We start from the raw sequence: 17,778 nt of genomic DNA on the forward strand, positions 1-17,778 counted from the left end.
GCCACTACCAAAAGGCATATTGATGACAAAAAACAAAAAGAAGACAATTTATTGAAGGCGTTATATCATATAGAAGCAGCTAGTGGCTGGTGCCGCTTTCAACCGACCAGCTCTGAATTTGAGTTGGCACCCATTAGTTACTTCACCAGCAAAATCCATGATGCTCACTCCCTTCCCTTTTTTTGTGGAGGGGAGTGAGTCGATGGACCCAATATTAATAGTTGGGTCAATTTCAATGTCCATATTCCATACCCATGAAGAGCCCAAAAAGTCTTTATTAGGCTCAAGCACAAGCATGGGAGAAAGTTCCATTGTGTGATTCTTCTTCTTCCAATCCTGATTCCTACTCCTACCTTCCCTTGGTCAAGGAAATTGAAAAGGTACTCACTCTGACTGACTAAAGCAAATGCAAACTCTGCACACATGGGAGCTCTGGCTGATAAAACTTACATGAAAAGAAGAAGAGAATTTCACAGCTGAGAGCTCTGACTCTGAGCTCTACTGATAAAACTTATATGAAAATAACTGCATGAAAGCAGTGATAGGAATGTGAATGTGATGTACCTTCAAAGTTGACTCTGAGAATCTCTCATAGTCCTTGTTTGTTCTACTTCTACATCTATTTAGTTTACTACTTGCAAGTAAACTAGTCTATAGGTTATAGCATACAACAACACACAAAATTTGCATTTACAAGAAGATAAACAAAGTACAAACACACCAAAATTAATAAGCATATATATCATTAAGAGAAGCTAAGCTAGAGGCCACCGTTCACAATCTCCCTGAAACGGCGTTGATCAGATTCTAGCCTCTGAAGCCTCATGTCATTGTTGAACTTCTTGATGAACGCCTCTGCTCGCTGGTTCAACTCTTCCTGAGTCATGGACTTTTCCCTTCTCAACGACACCCTGTCGCTAAAAGTGTCTGATTTCTTCAGCTCCCGACGAGCCCATGTCACTGCATCATCCTCTCCATGAACATCATCATCATTATCACCATCATCACCATCTAAGTTAGAGTGATGTAATTGTAATTGATGGTCAACACCCCCTTTGAATTTAGTCCTTGTCAGGGCCAATTGGGTTAAGCGAGGAGGGGTGTCCCAAGTGTCACTCTTTTTTAGGTGCTTACCAATTGCCTTGCCTTGCCCCTCCATGATGGCCTTCCATGTGGTGTCCAGTGTGTTAATATCCTCTCCCACCTCCACCTCCAGCCTCGGCATCTCCACAGATTTCGTCAACAAGTCGCCGGAGGGCATGTCCGGTGAAGGGTCAAATCCCTGATCATCATCATCATCATCTTCTGCTGCTGCTTCTCGTTTGCCATCATCAGCTTGTACTATGTGTACGTCATGCCAGCTCATCATTTCATTATTCGGGTGGCCATGAGAGGACGGAGAAAATAATAGAGCAGTTACATCCTCCTTGGAAAGACTTTGGATTGTGTCTTTGGAATGACTTTGGAATTTGGGCTGCTGCTGTTGCTGCTGGGACAGAGACTCGGATTGGATGCTGCTGTTGTTGTTGTCTGGACTACAGATATAATTGCTACCACTGTCAATATTGTCGGCGGTTTTGGCTGCATTGTCACTAATGAAGGAGCTGAAGCCTACAGAAGAAGAAGAAGAAGAAGAAGAAGAAGAGTGCTGCTGGTGTTGCTTTTGGTTTTGGAATGTGGAGGAGGCAGCAATGGTGATGATGATGAAGTTGAGGATGATGTAGATGTAAAGTGGAGATAAGAAGCAGCTTTTGAAAGAGGTCCATAGCTGGGGAACAATGGAAACAGTGAGATTCAGAAGGAAAGGAATGATTGCCGCTTTGAAGAATACCAAAGTGGAGACTGTCCCTACACAAAGCAGTAACAGCTTTGCAGCCCAGATTGCTGTTTCCAATCTTGCTCTTTTCAACACATCCCCCGTCATGTTTCCTGATCCGATTGCTTTCTCTCCCAAATTCAAAACAAACCGGTCTTGAGATAATTTGAGAAATTCAAATTCAATCAAGTCTAATAAACTTGTGGAAGATTAATGCTATGAAGAAGAAAGAAAGAAAGAAAGAAACAAGCATGAATGTGTCAAAAACCACATGCTCTGCTCCCGCTCAACAAAAGAGACCCGAAATAGCATCTAAAACCGCCATTTTAAAACAGGGACTTGGAATTTGGATACGCTATACTATACAAAGAAGAGGTGGATGAGAGAGACAACAAGAGGGAGGGTTCCTAAATCAGCATTAAAAAAATATAATTGCTGGTTTGTATACCTCAAGGTTCAAGACTCAAGACTCAAGAGAAGAAGAAGTGTCTGCCTGCCACTTGATGAAAAATGTTTCAGCTGAGGTTAAGGAAGGAGAAAGTAGCTTAGCTAGGAATTACAGGATCACATAAAAAGTTGGATCACTCCTTTCCTCCTATATATTTATATGCAAAAGTTTTGAACTGAAATTGAAGTGAGAGTGAGCAGCTGTTAGTCTGGTAGCCTGGTAGAGAAAGAGAGAGTGAAAGGAAGCATATGAAATTAAGGTTGACCTTCATAAACAGCTAAGAATGGACAGAAAGTAAAGCAAAGATTGGATGCAGTTTGCAGGGGGACTTTGCATCTCTACTCTACTTCCCAATGGTTATGGTACGCTACTAACATATACCAGACACCAGCTGCTGCTAGGTAGTAGCTAGCCAGGGAGGAGGAGGAGGAGGAGGAGGAGGAGGAGGAGAAGAGTCTCAGACAGAGTAGAAGAACCACAAGGCAAGGCAAGGCAAGGCAAGGCATGGCTTAAATGCACGAAATGGCATTTGCCTTTATGTGTGTGTGTGTGAGGCAGGGCTTAAACTCCTAACAACTATTCTTCCTTGATCAAATCTCTGCCGTCCAATGTTCAAATCCTCTGCTGAATTATTTGACGTTTAAGATTTCATTATTACTTGTCTGTTTGTATGTTTACTTACTTTTATTATGGTCATGGCCCAACAAGTTCATCTTAGAAAAAAAGTTAAGGATATTTAAACCAAAATCTAATCCCCATAAACGCGCCGCTTTCATCCGCGGCCATGTCGTATACCATCATGATGAGTGGCGCCAACTCATTACCGCAGAGCCATGTCGTATATATAAATGTCAAACCTATGCTATGCCTTTCTTTCTTTCTTTTACTTATACAGATATCTACTTTAATTAATTTGCGTTAAGCCCACTCAACTCAAATCTCAAAAGCACGAACTGAATTGTTTAGCTGACTCAATTATTACAAATTGAAGGAAATATCATTAATTAGTATTTAGGTTTAGGGTCAGATTGTGTGGGTATGGACCCTTAGGCAGGGGCCATTGGGGTCTCTTGTCTGAGCCCAGGGAACACTCACAGCCATGCACTCAGTACACTGTACCCACCCCACCCACCGTTAGGCTGCCTGCTCTTGAGCTTTCGGAATTCATTCCTTCCTTCCTTCCTTCCTTCCTTCAAGTTACAACTAACAACAACCCTTTTTCCTTTTCTTTTTATATATCTTTATTATTTTTAAATATTTCTCATCAAACTAATAGTGATAACTCACTAGCTACGTACCAAAAGCCACTCTGTGCTGTGCTGTGCATGCCAAGCCCCAACAAATTTATTTAACCTCTCCTCTCCCTCAATCAGTAAGTATTATCTCATTGATTAATTGAGCTGTACTGTCCATGCAGAGTCTCCAACTTGTCATTTTCTATGTGATTCCATTCCAATTACTCACTCAATCTCGATCCATTGAAATTTTCATGCTCCCTTATTTAAATGTATGTCGTCAAATTAACGATACGATATACATAATACATATTGTTGTTGTAAATACATAGATAAAGGCAAAGACATAGCGTTCATTGATTTAAACTAGTGTCCGGTTCGATCCATCGATCCGTCTTAAAATTTGTCACTTTTTTACTTAATCAGTAGAGTTGATTGAGCAGATAGAGTCTTCCTTGTCCTCATCATTATATCCCAAAAAGTTGCAGAGGCTCTCATTGTTTTGTTTTCTTTGTTCCTATATGTACTGCCGTGCCTTATTGCCACCCTCATTATATTGCCAAGAGTAAGAGATGAGGAATGACATGGAGGAGGAGGAGACCGATGAAGAAAATTCAAGATTATGTGGGACAGACACACAGACAACAAAGGCCTTGGTGTAAGTTTGGGAACCGTCAATTCAGTTCAGAAGAGCATGCATTGATTTGATTGAAGTACCCACCCATGACCTATATATATATATTAAAAAGTGTGTTAAAACTAAAACTTAGCTATCGAAACAATCAAAACAACGTCACTTGCTGCTATGAGAGCTAGCTACACTACAATTTACAGAGACATTGAATTCACAACATCAACTTTAAGAGAGAGATGAAAATTCAGTAAGTGGTATATTTTGCTGCCGTTGAAAAAACATATATGTATATGAAATATCTTCTTCACACAAGGACGGATGGATCACTCACTAGTACTAGCTAGGCGCTTGCTGGCTGGCTCCATCAGCCATCATCAGTGATCATGGCCAACAGTAATCTATCTGCTATCATGCTCTTGGAGTTTTTCCTTTTTCATTTGATACTGCGCAAATATGCATACATCTTTTTTAACTGTAGCCCTAGTTAAAAAGAGTATTAATTCACTTTCCCAATAGAATTCAAGATGTTGTAATATTAATTCTTTATATTTATGAATCAGACTAACTAACAAGTCTCAAGTTTGAATTCCTCTAATCCTCCTTTTAATTCAAAAATTAGAGAGTATAATGGACCCTCTTGGCAAAAGTATAATGAAAAAAACTTTATCATATGCAAAAAAGTCAAAAGGAAAGAATTGAAAAACCTTATCTCTATCTTTATTGAGATTATTTTTTTCCATATATATTATATAAAAAATACAGGCAGGCAGGTGTAACAATTATATTTGCAGTAGAGAATAATAGATAGGTGAAATTTGTCCAAAGACTGATTTTATAAGTTACCACTTACCAGGAGAGCAGCATACCATTGTCCTCTCTCTACCATTTTAAAATGGTTTGAGAAGGTTCCATTTTGACTTTGACTGCCAGTTCAATTTTCTTTGGATCGGCAGCAAGATTAAACAATTCCATATCATTATGGAATGGAATGTTCCATATGTTATGTATGCGATAATGCAGGTGAGCTGATCATCTTGAGTTCTTGAGTTCTTGAGTTCTTGAGTTCTTGAGTTGATCAGGTTGAAGTTCAATTAATGCCTAATCAGAAACTTGTAATAATAATTAGAATTGAACCCAGAACTTGCTCTTTAATATATATATATATATATATATATACACCTGCACACACTGCACTGCAATGTCTGTCTGTGTGCTGCATTGCAACCTACAAATCGTAAGACAAGGGATAAGCCAACCAGTGCTAATAGCAATGGAATGCACTATTCTTGGATCTTTTAGCAAGATGGAGACACATTGGTAGTAGCTAGGGGGCTCTATGCCTATATATATAAAAGCCTCCTTCCTATTCCTAATTAGTAATTTCCTATATGTTGAGTTGTGTTGAGGCATCCATCCACTAGAAACCAAACCACATTAGCCAGAGAGAAGCGCTAGTGGTGAGTCTCCACCAAGCGGCGCCCTATCCCTTTAACCCTTTCCGTTACCCAATTGCCAAGTGGCCAATGGCCCTGGCTCTCCTTTTAACTTCTTCTCTCACTGTCACTAGTACTATTATACACAAGGAAAGCTCATTATGATTAGGCTGATGGGCATAAAAACTACTGAATTGTCAAAACATATCTAACCTACAAGATTCGGTTTGGTTTGGTTTGGCTCGGTTACACTAGTGATTTTTCGTAATACCGTATTTAATTTGAATTGAGACATGAGTGACAATTCTATGGCTGATTAAAGTGGTATATTACGGAACAAATCGACATGTGCTCACCTCTAATTTTAATATATTAACAATCTATCATGGATTTGGATGTTTCATGATCTTTCAGTCTTTATTGAATCATTTGAATTGTGAATAATGGCTGGCTGAATGGGTCCCCTCACCTGAAGTCTAAAATTGGAGTGCTCTTGTACTGAGCATGCGTCTATAAATTGCTTGCTTGGGCTGGAAGGCTAGGCCCCCAATTTGCTGGGCGGCACCTGCTTTGCTCCCAAGCTAAGCTAAGCACTAATATTGCGCTTTTGCGTATTTTTACCAAATATTATTCTTATATAATTATTATATGTGGTTGTGTGGGTGTGTGGGTGTGTGGGTGGCCCTCTTTTCATGATTCCTTTTCTCCATCACCCTAAATATCATCAGTTTTCTTCTTCTAGTGCCATCACCTTGTCCTCTTTCTTTATCGAATATAATTATTTCCGCAGCACCATATAATATAACACGAGCATTTCAAAGCACAGCGCTCTCTCTCTCTCTCTCTCTCTCACCAAGTGTTGTTGCATTGCGCCTTTTAAATAGTTCCATTAAAGAAAAGAAACCTATATATCTTTTATATTTGAGGAGAATTAATGCAAATTAATCACTAAATCATGTATAGAGTTGATTAATTAACGAGTATTTAACCCAATACAATATTATATTTATATATGTGATGGAAAAGATATATTAATTCCTGCTATATATGCTATACCAAAACCACCAATAAGTTTAAATTATGATACAGTAGTAGTTGCTTCCGTCCAACAACGGTTCTACGAGTGATGACTTGGTTGGTGCCGTGCCAATGCCAATGCCATAGAGTCTATGGTTCTGTGATTGGGAGAACCCTACCAAGTACCAAGTACCAAATACCAAATACCAAATACCAAATACCAAATACCAAAGACCAGGAGAGGATGTCCTGGTCCTCCTCCAAAAGATTAAAAAAAAAAAGAAGCAAGGACAAAACAGAAAACCAAAAGTCTTTTATTCGGATGGGTTGGTCCTTTGTACTTTCTTGTACATATATATATGTGTACGTATGAAATAACAAATGTCGTGTTCTAGGTCATACTAATTTTACTTTGCCCCTCTGCTAAGTGAAATTAATAGTTTCTTTCTTGGTGCTCACTCACTTCCACACAGTTGGTTCCAAAGACCAACTATATGTATTATGTACCATGTACGAGGGAAGGGCCACTGGCCAGGCCCTGAATGAATTAGTGTGTCTTGGAATATTGGAGAGAGAAGAAAAGAAAAGGAAAAATTATCTCGGTTGTTAGTTGTTAATTAGTTTCAAGTTTGAATGGATTATATGTATCATGTATGTATGGATGATGAGCTAAAGCATCGTCAAGCATCTCCATCACAATGAAACATGAGACAGTATTATAATATATCAATTTTCATCTAATTACTCACTCAACCCATTACCCATGTGCACATGATTTTGTTGGCTTGGCTTGACCACGATCCTTTGCAATATATATTCATTTCTGTCATTCAAAAAGATAATTAGTCTATTCTATGGCACAAGAAGAATAAGAAATGTCCATGCATGTAACCTTGCCCTACTTCCCCTTTCTTTCAAATACAATCTTTATTCATTTGCTATGTCCTTGTCCTTCATTATATATATGACTACAGAATCGTCTGCTTGGAATAATAATAATGTGGGGAAAGTTATTGCTTTGCCTCCATCTTTGGAGGCAAATGGGTCAAGCCTGCCAAACCCGTTCGAATTAGACATTTGTTTTAATTTAACAAGAGTTGAGTTGAGTTGATTACAATTATAAATAAATAGCATACAATTATTGTTTTTCTGACATTCTCTAGTATAAAAATGAACCCAATCCATGAGCGATGAGGCCAAGACAACAAACACTACTTGTTTTAAATATTGTTTACATGGTTGATTGGTTGGCCAAGCATCTAATTCAAGTATGTGTGTGTGTGTGTGCATTCTAATTAAGAATTAAGAATTAATTAGTTGCTTGGCCAAGACAAAACACACACACACACATACTTGGATCTGCAATGAAATGAAAGGTGATTCATTCAGATTTTTCCCCCAACCTCATTGGATCTGCAAGGCAGACGCCTCCTCATTCAGGATCAGAAACATGTGTCGGCAAATTTGACCCTATGATAATTCATGCACAATCTAATAATGAGGGCTAAGTTTGACCATATTATATGATCCATAATCTAATGAAAGCTACTTCCTCCTTCTCGAGATGATGAAGTTGCTGCAAGTGTTAGGAGAATTCTGTCATGATAAACAACCAAAACAATGCCCAAATTGGTGCTACATTCGTTTACTGCCCAAAAATTAAAATAAATCATTCATACTGTTTGCTCTCTATTGATCAGCAAGAAAGGAAAAACATAACATCTCAACTTCTTAAAAACCAAAAAGAAACATGACAGGGAGAAAAATGTAGGAACAACATCATATCTTAGCCACCCGCTCTCCTGTCTTCTTAGTAAGACCTACGAAATCTTGTAAAATCAAATGCTCACTTTTTTTCTTCCTCCTGAATTCTAATATTAATATTACATTCTTTCTCAGGTACTGTACTGATCTGATACTACAGATTCCCTCTGTAATATGCAAACTAGGTTTTTTTTTTCAGAGATGATGCCAGGCTTTCAAAATTACCATATCTCAGCACCACAAAGGAGAAGGCTGTGTGGTGTAACACTGTATATCTTGATTGAGATCCAATCCTGTGTTGCCGTGTAGAAAGAAGGAAATATTAATCATTCATACAGGATAGTACTTTTGAAGGTGACATGAGAACAACTAAATTAAGAGGGGTATCGAACTGAACAATATAAATAAAAACAAAGGCTGTCCTACACAAGCACGAGGGAAGAAGAAGAGACAGGTTCACAGACCCTGCTCTTGTTCCATTGAAGGATTGCCAAACTGGAAGGTATACTATAGGCATCTACAATTATCTCAAATAGAAAGTTTTGACACACAACATTTGCGACATTAAGGTCTAGAGGAAGATGCAGGACATACTTCTCTTTCTCCCATCAAGGTATTGCAATAAACTATGTTTACGGGGATCTTATGAAACAATTTACATGGAATTAATTCCAGTATATAATGCAAAACAAAACCATTGCTCTCAGATGCTACGAACATTAGATGCAAATTTGACATGTGGTGCAAAAGTGCCAGGTAGTTTGGTTGGTAAGTCTTTTGGTATCGGGGAAAGATTTAAAATTAAATCCCTCCTTCTCAACAGGGTTATCTCCTCTGTGGTGTTAGTCCATAGGCCCAAACGGGCCTCCACTGATTAGAAAAGGTTGACTTATAGTACTTAAAATAGCAAACCTTGGTGAAGAGGTAAATATCCTGTCAAAACTGTTCGATAGGAATACACACTGCCCACTCCAGTAATTCCATGGGCTTCACTCAAAAATATCTTCTCCTGCAAAAATTGATTTGGATTTGAGAGTTCAGAATGTAGCAAATCTTGAATGATCACAAGGTCAGAGCTGTGTCCAATGCCATGATAAGCTTATGTTTATCCGGCTTTTTTTTTTTTTGGTTGAAAAAGGAAGAAGAAGAGGAACAAGAAAAAGGAAAGATTGCTTCCGCGTCTTTTTCTACTGACCCAGAGTTCAATTTCAGTAGTTTCTTGAGAAACCCAACTAAAAATATTAAATAAATAATAATATTTCTTTTTGAAAAAAAGTAGCACCAGTTCTCTTACAATCAAAAGTTTGCCAGCGTGGAGGAGTGGGATAGTCCTGTTTTGCATCAGGGACATAAAGCAAGCTGAACAGATCTGTTGTACCGTTGCTCTTGTTTGAGGCTGTATCAAATTCCATCATAGATGGTGGCCCATTTGGCGGAGGTGAAGTAGTAAACTTATGATTCAAATCTAAAGAAATCTGCAACGAACAAAACAAATATTAACCAGTGAACTCCTTAAACTCGGTCAAATGTACCACAAAAAATGACTTATAGCAAAAGGAGCATTACAAACACATTTGAAAAAGCACGTAGAGAAACAAGAAAGATTAGAAGGCATGCATCAAATCGCAGAAGCAGATAGGCCCGGGAAAGTAGTGACCTTTCCCTTTTGTTTTATCTTTTTGACACTCGAAATCAGTCATATTATATGTTAATTGCTATGGATAAGGAAATTTTGTGGAAGACAATTTTAAGAGAGGCCTAAGTATGGTATGTTAGGTATATTAAAAAAGGGTAGACGAAAATCAATATTGTAAAACTTCTTTGTGCTTCATCATCAGACCTAATTTCTCAATCTCATAAACTCCAAAGAAAGCAAACCGCCCAGAAAGAATCTGGACTTTCTTACTCTCAGCTTTAAACCGCCAAGTTCTAAAGCTCCCTCATTGATCCACGAATGAGCATGACCCAACTCAATTAAGGATCAGAAATAAGCATAAAGAAGTCTAATTATAGTGGAATATTCTACAAACATACCAAGTGGTAGAAGCACCGTAATCAATGACATCTACATAACAGGTTTGTTACAAATGCAAAGTACGAAGAAGGAGCAATAAACATTTTTATGTACCTAATAACTACAAACAAATTAATGGTTTTAAGCAATAAAAAATAAAAAACTTAATAAGATACAAAATTTACCCCACGGGATCTTGCCATTGAAGGAGCACTTTGTCCCAGGTGCTTAGAAAGTACTGCTTCTTCAAGAGAATGTCTCCTTGTTTTCTTTGGAACTTCGCTTGTAGCTCCACCTTCTACCAACTTGTTGGAACTGATGCTCATTTCAACTAGTTTAGGAGCCGGTTGTTTTGCATTCTTTGCAACCCACATTTTTCCTTCATACCTAAAAGTTACTAAGAAAGTTAAGAACAAAAGGAAATAATAAACAACAAATTCTTCAAGTTGCACATGAAAGCTCATAATTAGATTCATCAAACAACTTACTTGGCACGAATAAACTTTTCGATCTCGCTTCTTTCAAAATGTGCCGGCAATTCTTTTTCCCAATAACTGTTTGCCTTTTCATTACCCACAGCTACGCAAAGATACACAGAAAGTTGATTAGTATGATAATGAATCAGAACATAATAGTCAGTTAGACAAGAGATAAAAACCATCCTGAGCAAAAGTGAATACGGAAGTGATGTTCTCTAACAGCTACTTCAGTCCAATTATTTAGGGGAAAAAAAGGAAATAGAGGAAAAATATATATTCACTAAGATGAGAGCAATGCATATGCACCAGTTACCGTAGGAATGCCCATGTTTCTGAACCATATAAACAATGATGACAGAAGCTACCTGCTTGTATGGTTTACCAAATTTGTGTAGTCCTGTCTTACTAAATTGAGAGTGTTTATGCTTGTATAACATGACCATGCATGTATGTGGGGTAGATAGATAGATAGATCATCTATTATAGATGATAATATAATATATATGATAATATATATATATATATATATAGAGAGAGAGAGAGAGAGAGAGAGAGAGAGAGAGAGAGAGAAGACGAGAGAAGCTGAATGGTGTTCTTACATTCCATAAAAGCAACCTGTTCTGGCAGCCATGTATCCAAAGTAGTAGACCGTACCTATTTCCAAAACAAACCAGGCTACGCTATCATTAGAACATAGAGCTGCAATTATATGAGACATAATCTATTCAAACAGATTAATGATCAAATAAAGAAAATTACTGAATTTTGGTAAACCAACAGGTCAGTAGCCAGAACATATAAATAGCTTATAGTACATTCAGGCTATGCCAGTAACCAAACATAATTTTACATTCACATGACTATAATAATGAAGAGTGAAGCCATTCCCAGATAACTTCTCATTAGTACCAATCCAATTGAATTTTAAAAGCCAGAGAAGGAAAGAATAAAAACAAGAAAATTTTACTGACTAAAAAAGGATATGAAATAGAGGAAATAGAAAAATGATAGGTAGGCAAATAAACCTTTGAAATATGCACTCCAAGACTACGATGAATTCCTGAACATTGCATGCAAATAAATATTCCCAGGTTCACACTTGCCCATCGTGGGGCTCTGAAAGAAAAATATTGCAGCACAAAAATTTCATTAATATCCATATCAGATTGCCACCAGGCTTCGGAAAACAAATCTAAAACTGAAATTGAAGAGTTTTAGCAGTTAGTTTAAAAAGCTTTTAACACTTAAAAGAACCTTCCCGAACCTAAGGAAACAGATTTTGAGATAAATAATTGAGGGTCCAAGATGAGTAACTCTAACTCAAAGGATTCTCAATTTCAAGATTGTGTGTTATACAAAATTATTCTACTTGTGCACGCATACTTGTTTTCCTAAATGAGACCTCAGTCAAAGAGATGATGACTACCTACAAACTAAATGAACAGGAACATGAACATGGTTGTGTACACAACAAGAAAGAGAGAGAAATTCGAAGATATGAGTCTGCCTTAAATTTAATTAAGCATCATCAAGAAATGGCCATCAAATAATCGGATTTTAACCAAAGACTATGAAATGTAGCAAATTAAAGTACTTTAGGACAGAAGAAAAAAACACATTAAAGAAGGAAATGGATTGCGAAATGTGTACTTGCTCCGACAATCAGCACATTCCCTGTTTTGCGGCAGCTTAAGAAGACCTTCTAAAATCTGGACGCACATGTAACAACACAGCAGACAGAATAATTGCAATTGTAATAGATGAATGTCAAATAATAAAAAAAGTTGAAACAGAAAAAGAAAGGAGACCTTGGAGTGTTTGGCGTTGAGCTCCTTGGAAACGGAGGCTTTGTCATTCATTGTTGATTGCGAGCGTGCCTCCCTTCGTTACTGTGTTGGTTTGGTTGATATGGAACCTGAAACAACAACAACACAATAACACATAGACAACAGAAGCAACGCGCAGAGAGAGAGAGAGAGAGAGAGAGAGAGAGAGAGAGAGAGGCAAGCAGGCAGACAGACAGACAGACAGACAGACAGATTGAGTCTTGAATGAAGGTAGAGGCTCAACAAATTCCAAGGGGAACGGTTGGCATTCCTTAAAACACGCCACAGTCAGTGTTACTTCAATTTTCCATTTTCCTTCCAACTATACTATATATATACTCATTCTATTCTATAAATCTATTTGAGTTTTGAATTTTGATTGACCATCTCTCACCTCAAAAAGCAAGCATTATGCCCTGCTACACATTCAACAACAGAATCCAGATGACAAATTTATAGTTGTAAAATTATAACGCATATTTCTGAAAGAGATTGGTATTTCAATTTCAAAGTTGGACTCAGTAAAAATGCATACATCATCTGATAAATCGATTCATAAAAGATAGAACGAGAAACCCTCATAAACAGTGACAAGGAAGGAAATAGCAGGTGGAAATTGGAATGGCTTATTTGGGGCCAATCTCTTGGGGAGTCTTAGCCACAATAGACAGCGCATGGAGACCAGACTGGAGCTCGTCGGCTAAGGCGTCGTACACCATGCGGTGTCGTTTCACCAGGCTCTGACCCTCGAATTTTGGGGACACGACCTTGAGGTTGAAGTGCGTTTCGCCATCCTTGTTGTTAGCGTTGGCCCTCATGGCGGCGTGGCCCGCGTGCTGATGCGACACGTCTTCTATCTCCAAAACGCTCGCTTCCAACGCCGTCTGCAATTTCGTCCTCATTCTGCTCGCTCGAGACAGCTGCAAAACCTTCGCTCCTCCCCTTGAACCCATTTTTCTTTTTCTTTTTTCCTTTCTTCCCTATACTCCCTCACTCCAGCTGCAGCACAAACACAATACTCACACACTACTCAGCCAGGAGGTTGAGGTTGAGGTTGAGGTTGAGGCTGTGCATTCACTTAATAATTCTTTTAGAGATATATAAAATATGGAAGAAAATAAAAACAAAGATTAAAAAATGGAAGGGAAAAAACAAAAGTATGCGGTGAGCGTGGATCGAACACGCGACCTTCAGATCTTCAGTCTGACGCTCTCCCAACTGAGCTATCCCCGCAATTGTTGACGTTTATTGAATGATATAGTTATTTATCTCTAACACTACAGCATGTACAAGTCAATATATTCATATATACGAATCATACACCCGTAATTTCAAATTCAAAGGGGCATGTTTATTAGTTAATTAAAAGCTGGACGGAGCTAGGTACCGTGATTAAATGACATATATAATATACATAAGTGTAAGTGTTACACGAGTTTGAATCTAGTTTTGGAAACAAATTACTAATAGGAATAGGAATATGGGTGTCCGTGTTTGTAATATTTGACAACATATGCTCCGAAACCAAAAGCGACCACCACCACGGCCACCGCCACCGCCACCCCAAGCTTGAGCGCAACATCTTTTCCCACTAATTTGGATCTTGAAAGTAAAGCAGTATTGGTACCACAAGAAGAAGTCCTTTGGCCTTTACATCCATTGTTATTATTATTATTGTAATCACTTCTTTGGTCTTTAATTGTGGTTTTGTCTTGTTGAAGATGATCAGCTGGTACCACTTGTTTTTCCTTTTGAGTACTAGTAGTAGTGTTCTTGGGAGGAGGATTGGAAATGTGGACGTTGGAAACTTTCTGAGGCATCGTAACTGTAAGAACTTCTCCCGCAAGCTTGGCACGAACTTCATTTGGATCGCAATTCTTGTCTGCAAGTTTGATTTCTTTGTGGAATCGGCTCCATGTGTTCATGAGACTCAGGGGACGTTCTCCATGGATTGTAAGAATCCCCACATTATTGGTTTGGACCTTGAGGTGTTCCTTTCTGAAACCTGATATGACAGTCACACACACACATCATCATCCATTATCACTACATTAATTCATTATATATAAACCCTTGGTTAGCTATATAAACCCAATACAAAATCTAATTTACTAGCTAGTACAAATTACAAATACATACCAGCTGGAAGATGGATCTCAACCGTGTCGGGCTTATTCCATTTGCAGTAGGGTTCAAAGTCTTCATAAATACGTTGGGGTTCAGCTCCGGCGTTGTTTTCCATGGTAATATCTAGACTTTAGAACACAAGAATTGATGTCTAGATAGAGAAATATTAATTCTTGATACTAAGGAAGATCTATTCTAAGGCATGTCTCTATGTCTCTATTTATACTCCCTATTTTTTGTTGGGGAATGAATGAATACAAAGGCACCAAGCTAACTATATAGCTAGCTGATATTAGAGGTTTCTTATGGTTGTCCTTTTTAAGGGAGAAAGAGAATCATTCTTTTTTTATTTCCTAAGGTTTCTGGATTGCTTCTTCATTTCAAGAATATTATTCAGGGAAGGGAACTCTTTCTTCAGAGTCCATGTTCATCTCCTCGCTTGCAAGGGTACTGCTACTGTCTTCTTTCATATGCAATACATTTTTACCTTCATCTTTTGGCAACATGCAAATGTAGTTGCGTGTCGGAAATGTTATGTAGCTATAAAGAACAATTAAAAGTAAAAATACTGATCTATCCTAATGGAAAAGGGAATTCCCACGGCTATGGCATCGTAGTTATGTGTGTGTGAGAAATCATCATCCTCTCTAATTTAGACTATAACTTGTACTCTACTTTAAAAAAATGTAAAAATACCCTTGTGTTGGATGTGAAGTGAATTATGAGTTGTACGATTATTGATCAAGCCAATGTGACCGTTTCATTGCAACCGAGTTCAAACACCCCCTATAAATTTAGACGATAAATATTAATCTCATAATATTTTTATGTAACAAAGTAACAAGTTTTTTTGTTGTTGCTAAAATCCGGTGTCAAAGGTTGGACTAGGGCTAGAAGCAGTAGAAATGATAGACCATGTGTGTAAATCATCACGTTAGACAAAAAATTTAAATTAAGTAGATAGATGCTCCGCCCGCGCCCAGGTAGCCGTGCTCTTTTTGGAGACACATTTACGCTTGCGGCATCAAAATCCACTCACATCTTGGCCACAGAGGAAGAGACTTACTCCCAATTGTTGCGTACATGTGGCCAAACCTCTAACTTACCCCATGGCAAAGCAATTCATGCAAAACTCGTCAAGGGCTCTCTGCCCTTTTCGCCTTTTCTTCAAAATCATTTACTCAACATGTATGCTAAATGCGGCGATCTTAGCAATGGTCTCCAACTGTTTGATGAAATGCCTCACAAGAATGTTGTGTCGTGGTCTGCGGTTATTACTGGCTTTGTCCAACATGGCTGTCCTAAAGAAGCCCTATCTTTGTTTGGTCGTATGCACCAGGATGGCACGACCAAGCCCAATGAGTTTACCTTGGTTAGCGCGCTCCACGCATGTTCCTTGTATGGCAATCTGACTCAAGCTTACCAAGTTTACGCATTCATAGTTCGCCTAGGATTCCAGTGGAATGCTTTCCTGATGAATGCATTCTTGACTGTTTTAGTAAGACAGGGGGAATTAACAGAGGCTTTGGAAGTGTTTGAGAATTGCCCCAATAAAGATATTGTGTCTTGGAATGCTATCATGGCTGGCTACTTGCAGTGTTCTTATTTGGAAATACCAAACTTCTGGTGTCGTATGAATCGCGAGGGAGTGAAACCCGACGGCTACACATTTTCGAGTGTTCTCACTGGGTTGGCTGCTCTCACTGATCTTAAAATGGGTGTCCAGGTTCATGCACAGCTTGTCAGGTGTGGTCATGGGGCTGAGATGTGTGTGGGGAACTCTTTGGCTGATATGTACATTAAAAATCACAAGTTAGTGGATGGCTTCAAAGCCTTTGATGAGATGCCTTCAAAAGATGTGTGTTCATGGACCCAAATGGCTGCCGGGTGCCTACAATGTGGGGAACCAAGCAAAACGCTTGAGGTTATTGCTCAAATGAAGAAAGTGGGTATAAAGCCAAACAAGTTCACGCTTGCAACTGCCCTGAATGCCTGTGCCAATTTGGCTTCCTTGGATGAAGGGAAGAAATTCCATGGCTTGAGAATTAAACTCGAAACTAGTACTGATGTTGATGTGTGTGTGGATAACGCTCTGCTAGACATGTATGCAAAATGTGGATGCATGGAGGGTGCATGGTGTGTTTTTCAGTCAATGAAGGATCGTTCTGTGGTGTCATGGACCACAATGATCATGGGGTGCGCACAAAATGGGCAAGCTAGAGAAGCTCTTGACATTTTTGATAAGATGAGGCTGGAGGAAGGTGTTGAGCCAAATTACATCACCTTCATATGCCTGCTTTATGCATGTAGCCAAGGAGGGTTTATTCATGAAGGATGGAAGTATTTTGCCTCCATGCCTCATAACCATGGAATCTCCCCCGGAGAAGACCACTATGCATGCATGGTGAATCTTCTAGGCCGAGCTGGACTTATAAAGGAAGCTGAGCGATTAATCTTGAACATGCCCTTTAAACCAGGTGTTCTGGTTTGGCAAACTTTGCTTGGTGCTTGTCAGGTTCATGGCGATACAGAAACTGGAAAGCGTGCAGCAGAGCATGCATTAGATATAAACAGAACAGACCCATCAACGTATGTATTACTGTCTAACATGTTTGCTGGTTTTAGCAACTGGGACAGTGCTGGGATGCTGAGGAAACTAATGGAGTCTAGGGATGTAAAGAAATTGCCTGGATCCAGTTGGATTGAAATAGAAAAAGGCCCTTGACCAACTCTAACCCTCAAAAGATTTGCTTGAAATGCAATGGAGTGACGGGGGACCAACTTTTTTCTCAATCTACTGTGAGATCGAGTAATGAACCAACTCTAGCCCTCAAAAGATTTGCTTGAAATGAAATGGAGTGACTACTGTGAGATCGAGTAATGAACTATATTGTCTTTAAAGACTCTTCTTTCTTTGTATTTGATTTCTTTCTTGGCGTTAAGCCCCGTAGTCATATGATCTGTGATCGCGATTCTGGCAAAATT

General features: G+C 38.7%; 5 protein-coding genes and 1 non-coding gene across 6 annotated transcripts; 1 reads left to right on the top strand and 5 right to left on the bottom strand.

Moving 5' to 3' along the window:
* Positions 1 to 673: 673 nt before the first annotated feature.
* On the bottom strand, positions 674 to 2,705 carry LOC117627240. Its single transcript, XM_034359215.1, has one exon. The coding sequence runs from the start codon at positions 1,922 to 1,924 to the stop codon at positions 761 to 763; it is 1,164 nt and encodes a 387-aa protein (XP_034215106.1). The 5' UTR covers positions 1,925 to 2,705; the 3' UTR covers positions 674 to 760.
* A 5,499-nt stretch (positions 2,706 to 8,204) lies between these two features.
* On the bottom strand, positions 8,205 to 13,754 carry LOC117627242 (probable ADP-ribosylation factor GTPase-activating protein AGD15). Its single transcript, XM_034359218.1, has 9 exons — positions 12,649 to 13,754; positions 12,491 to 12,549; positions 11,866 to 11,956; positions 11,440 to 11,494; positions 10,850 to 10,940; positions 10,547 to 10,748; positions 9,642 to 9,822; positions 9,260 to 9,356; positions 8,205 to 8,640 (listed from the first exon to the last, which is right to left on the bottom strand). Coding segments are annotated over exons 1-8 (732 nt in total). The 5' UTR covers positions 12,700 to 13,754; the 3' UTR covers positions 8,205 to 8,640; positions 9,260 to 9,354.
* LOC117629178 (sufE-like protein 1, chloroplastic/mitochondrial) lies at positions 13,293 to 13,619 on the bottom strand. The gene has a single exon (XM_034361682.1). The coding sequence runs from the start codon at positions 13,617 to 13,619 to the stop codon at positions 13,293 to 13,295; it is 327 nt and encodes a 108-aa protein (XP_034217573.1).
* Positions 13,755 to 13,826: 72 nt separating the features above from the next.
* TRNAF-GAA lies at positions 13,827 to 13,899 on the bottom strand. The gene has a single exon. It is a non-coding gene; the product is annotated as a tRNA-Phe (tRNA).
* A 156-nt stretch (positions 13,900 to 14,055) lies between these two features.
* LOC117627243 lies at positions 14,056 to 14,989 on the bottom strand. The gene is made up of 2 exons (XM_034359219.1): positions 14,806 to 14,989; positions 14,056 to 14,671 (listed from the first exon to the last, which is right to left on the bottom strand). The coding sequence occupies exons 1-2, from the start codon at positions 14,906 to 14,908 to the stop codon at positions 14,130 to 14,132; spliced, it is 645 nt and encodes a 214-aa protein (XP_034215110.1). The 5' UTR covers positions 14,909 to 14,989; the 3' UTR covers positions 14,056 to 14,129.
* Positions 14,990 to 15,640: 651 nt separating this feature from the next.
* LOC117627241 (pentatricopeptide repeat-containing protein At4g33170-like) lies at positions 15,641 to 17,522 on the top strand. The gene has a single exon (XM_034359216.1). It carries the CDS (start codon positions 15,758 to 15,760, stop codon positions 17,516 to 17,518), a length of 1,761 nt encoding a protein of 586 aa, XP_034215107.1. The 5' UTR covers positions 15,641 to 15,757; the 3' UTR covers positions 17,519 to 17,522.
* Positions 17,523 to 17,778: the final 256 nt, after the last annotated feature.

The sequence above is a fragment of the Prunus dulcis genome, chromosome 5, assembly GCF_902201215.1.
Source record: "Prunus dulcis chromosome 5, ALMONDv2, whole genome shotgun sequence".
In the NCBI taxonomy this organism is placed as follows: Eukaryota; Viridiplantae; Streptophyta; class Magnoliopsida; order Rosales; family Rosaceae; genus Prunus; species Prunus dulcis.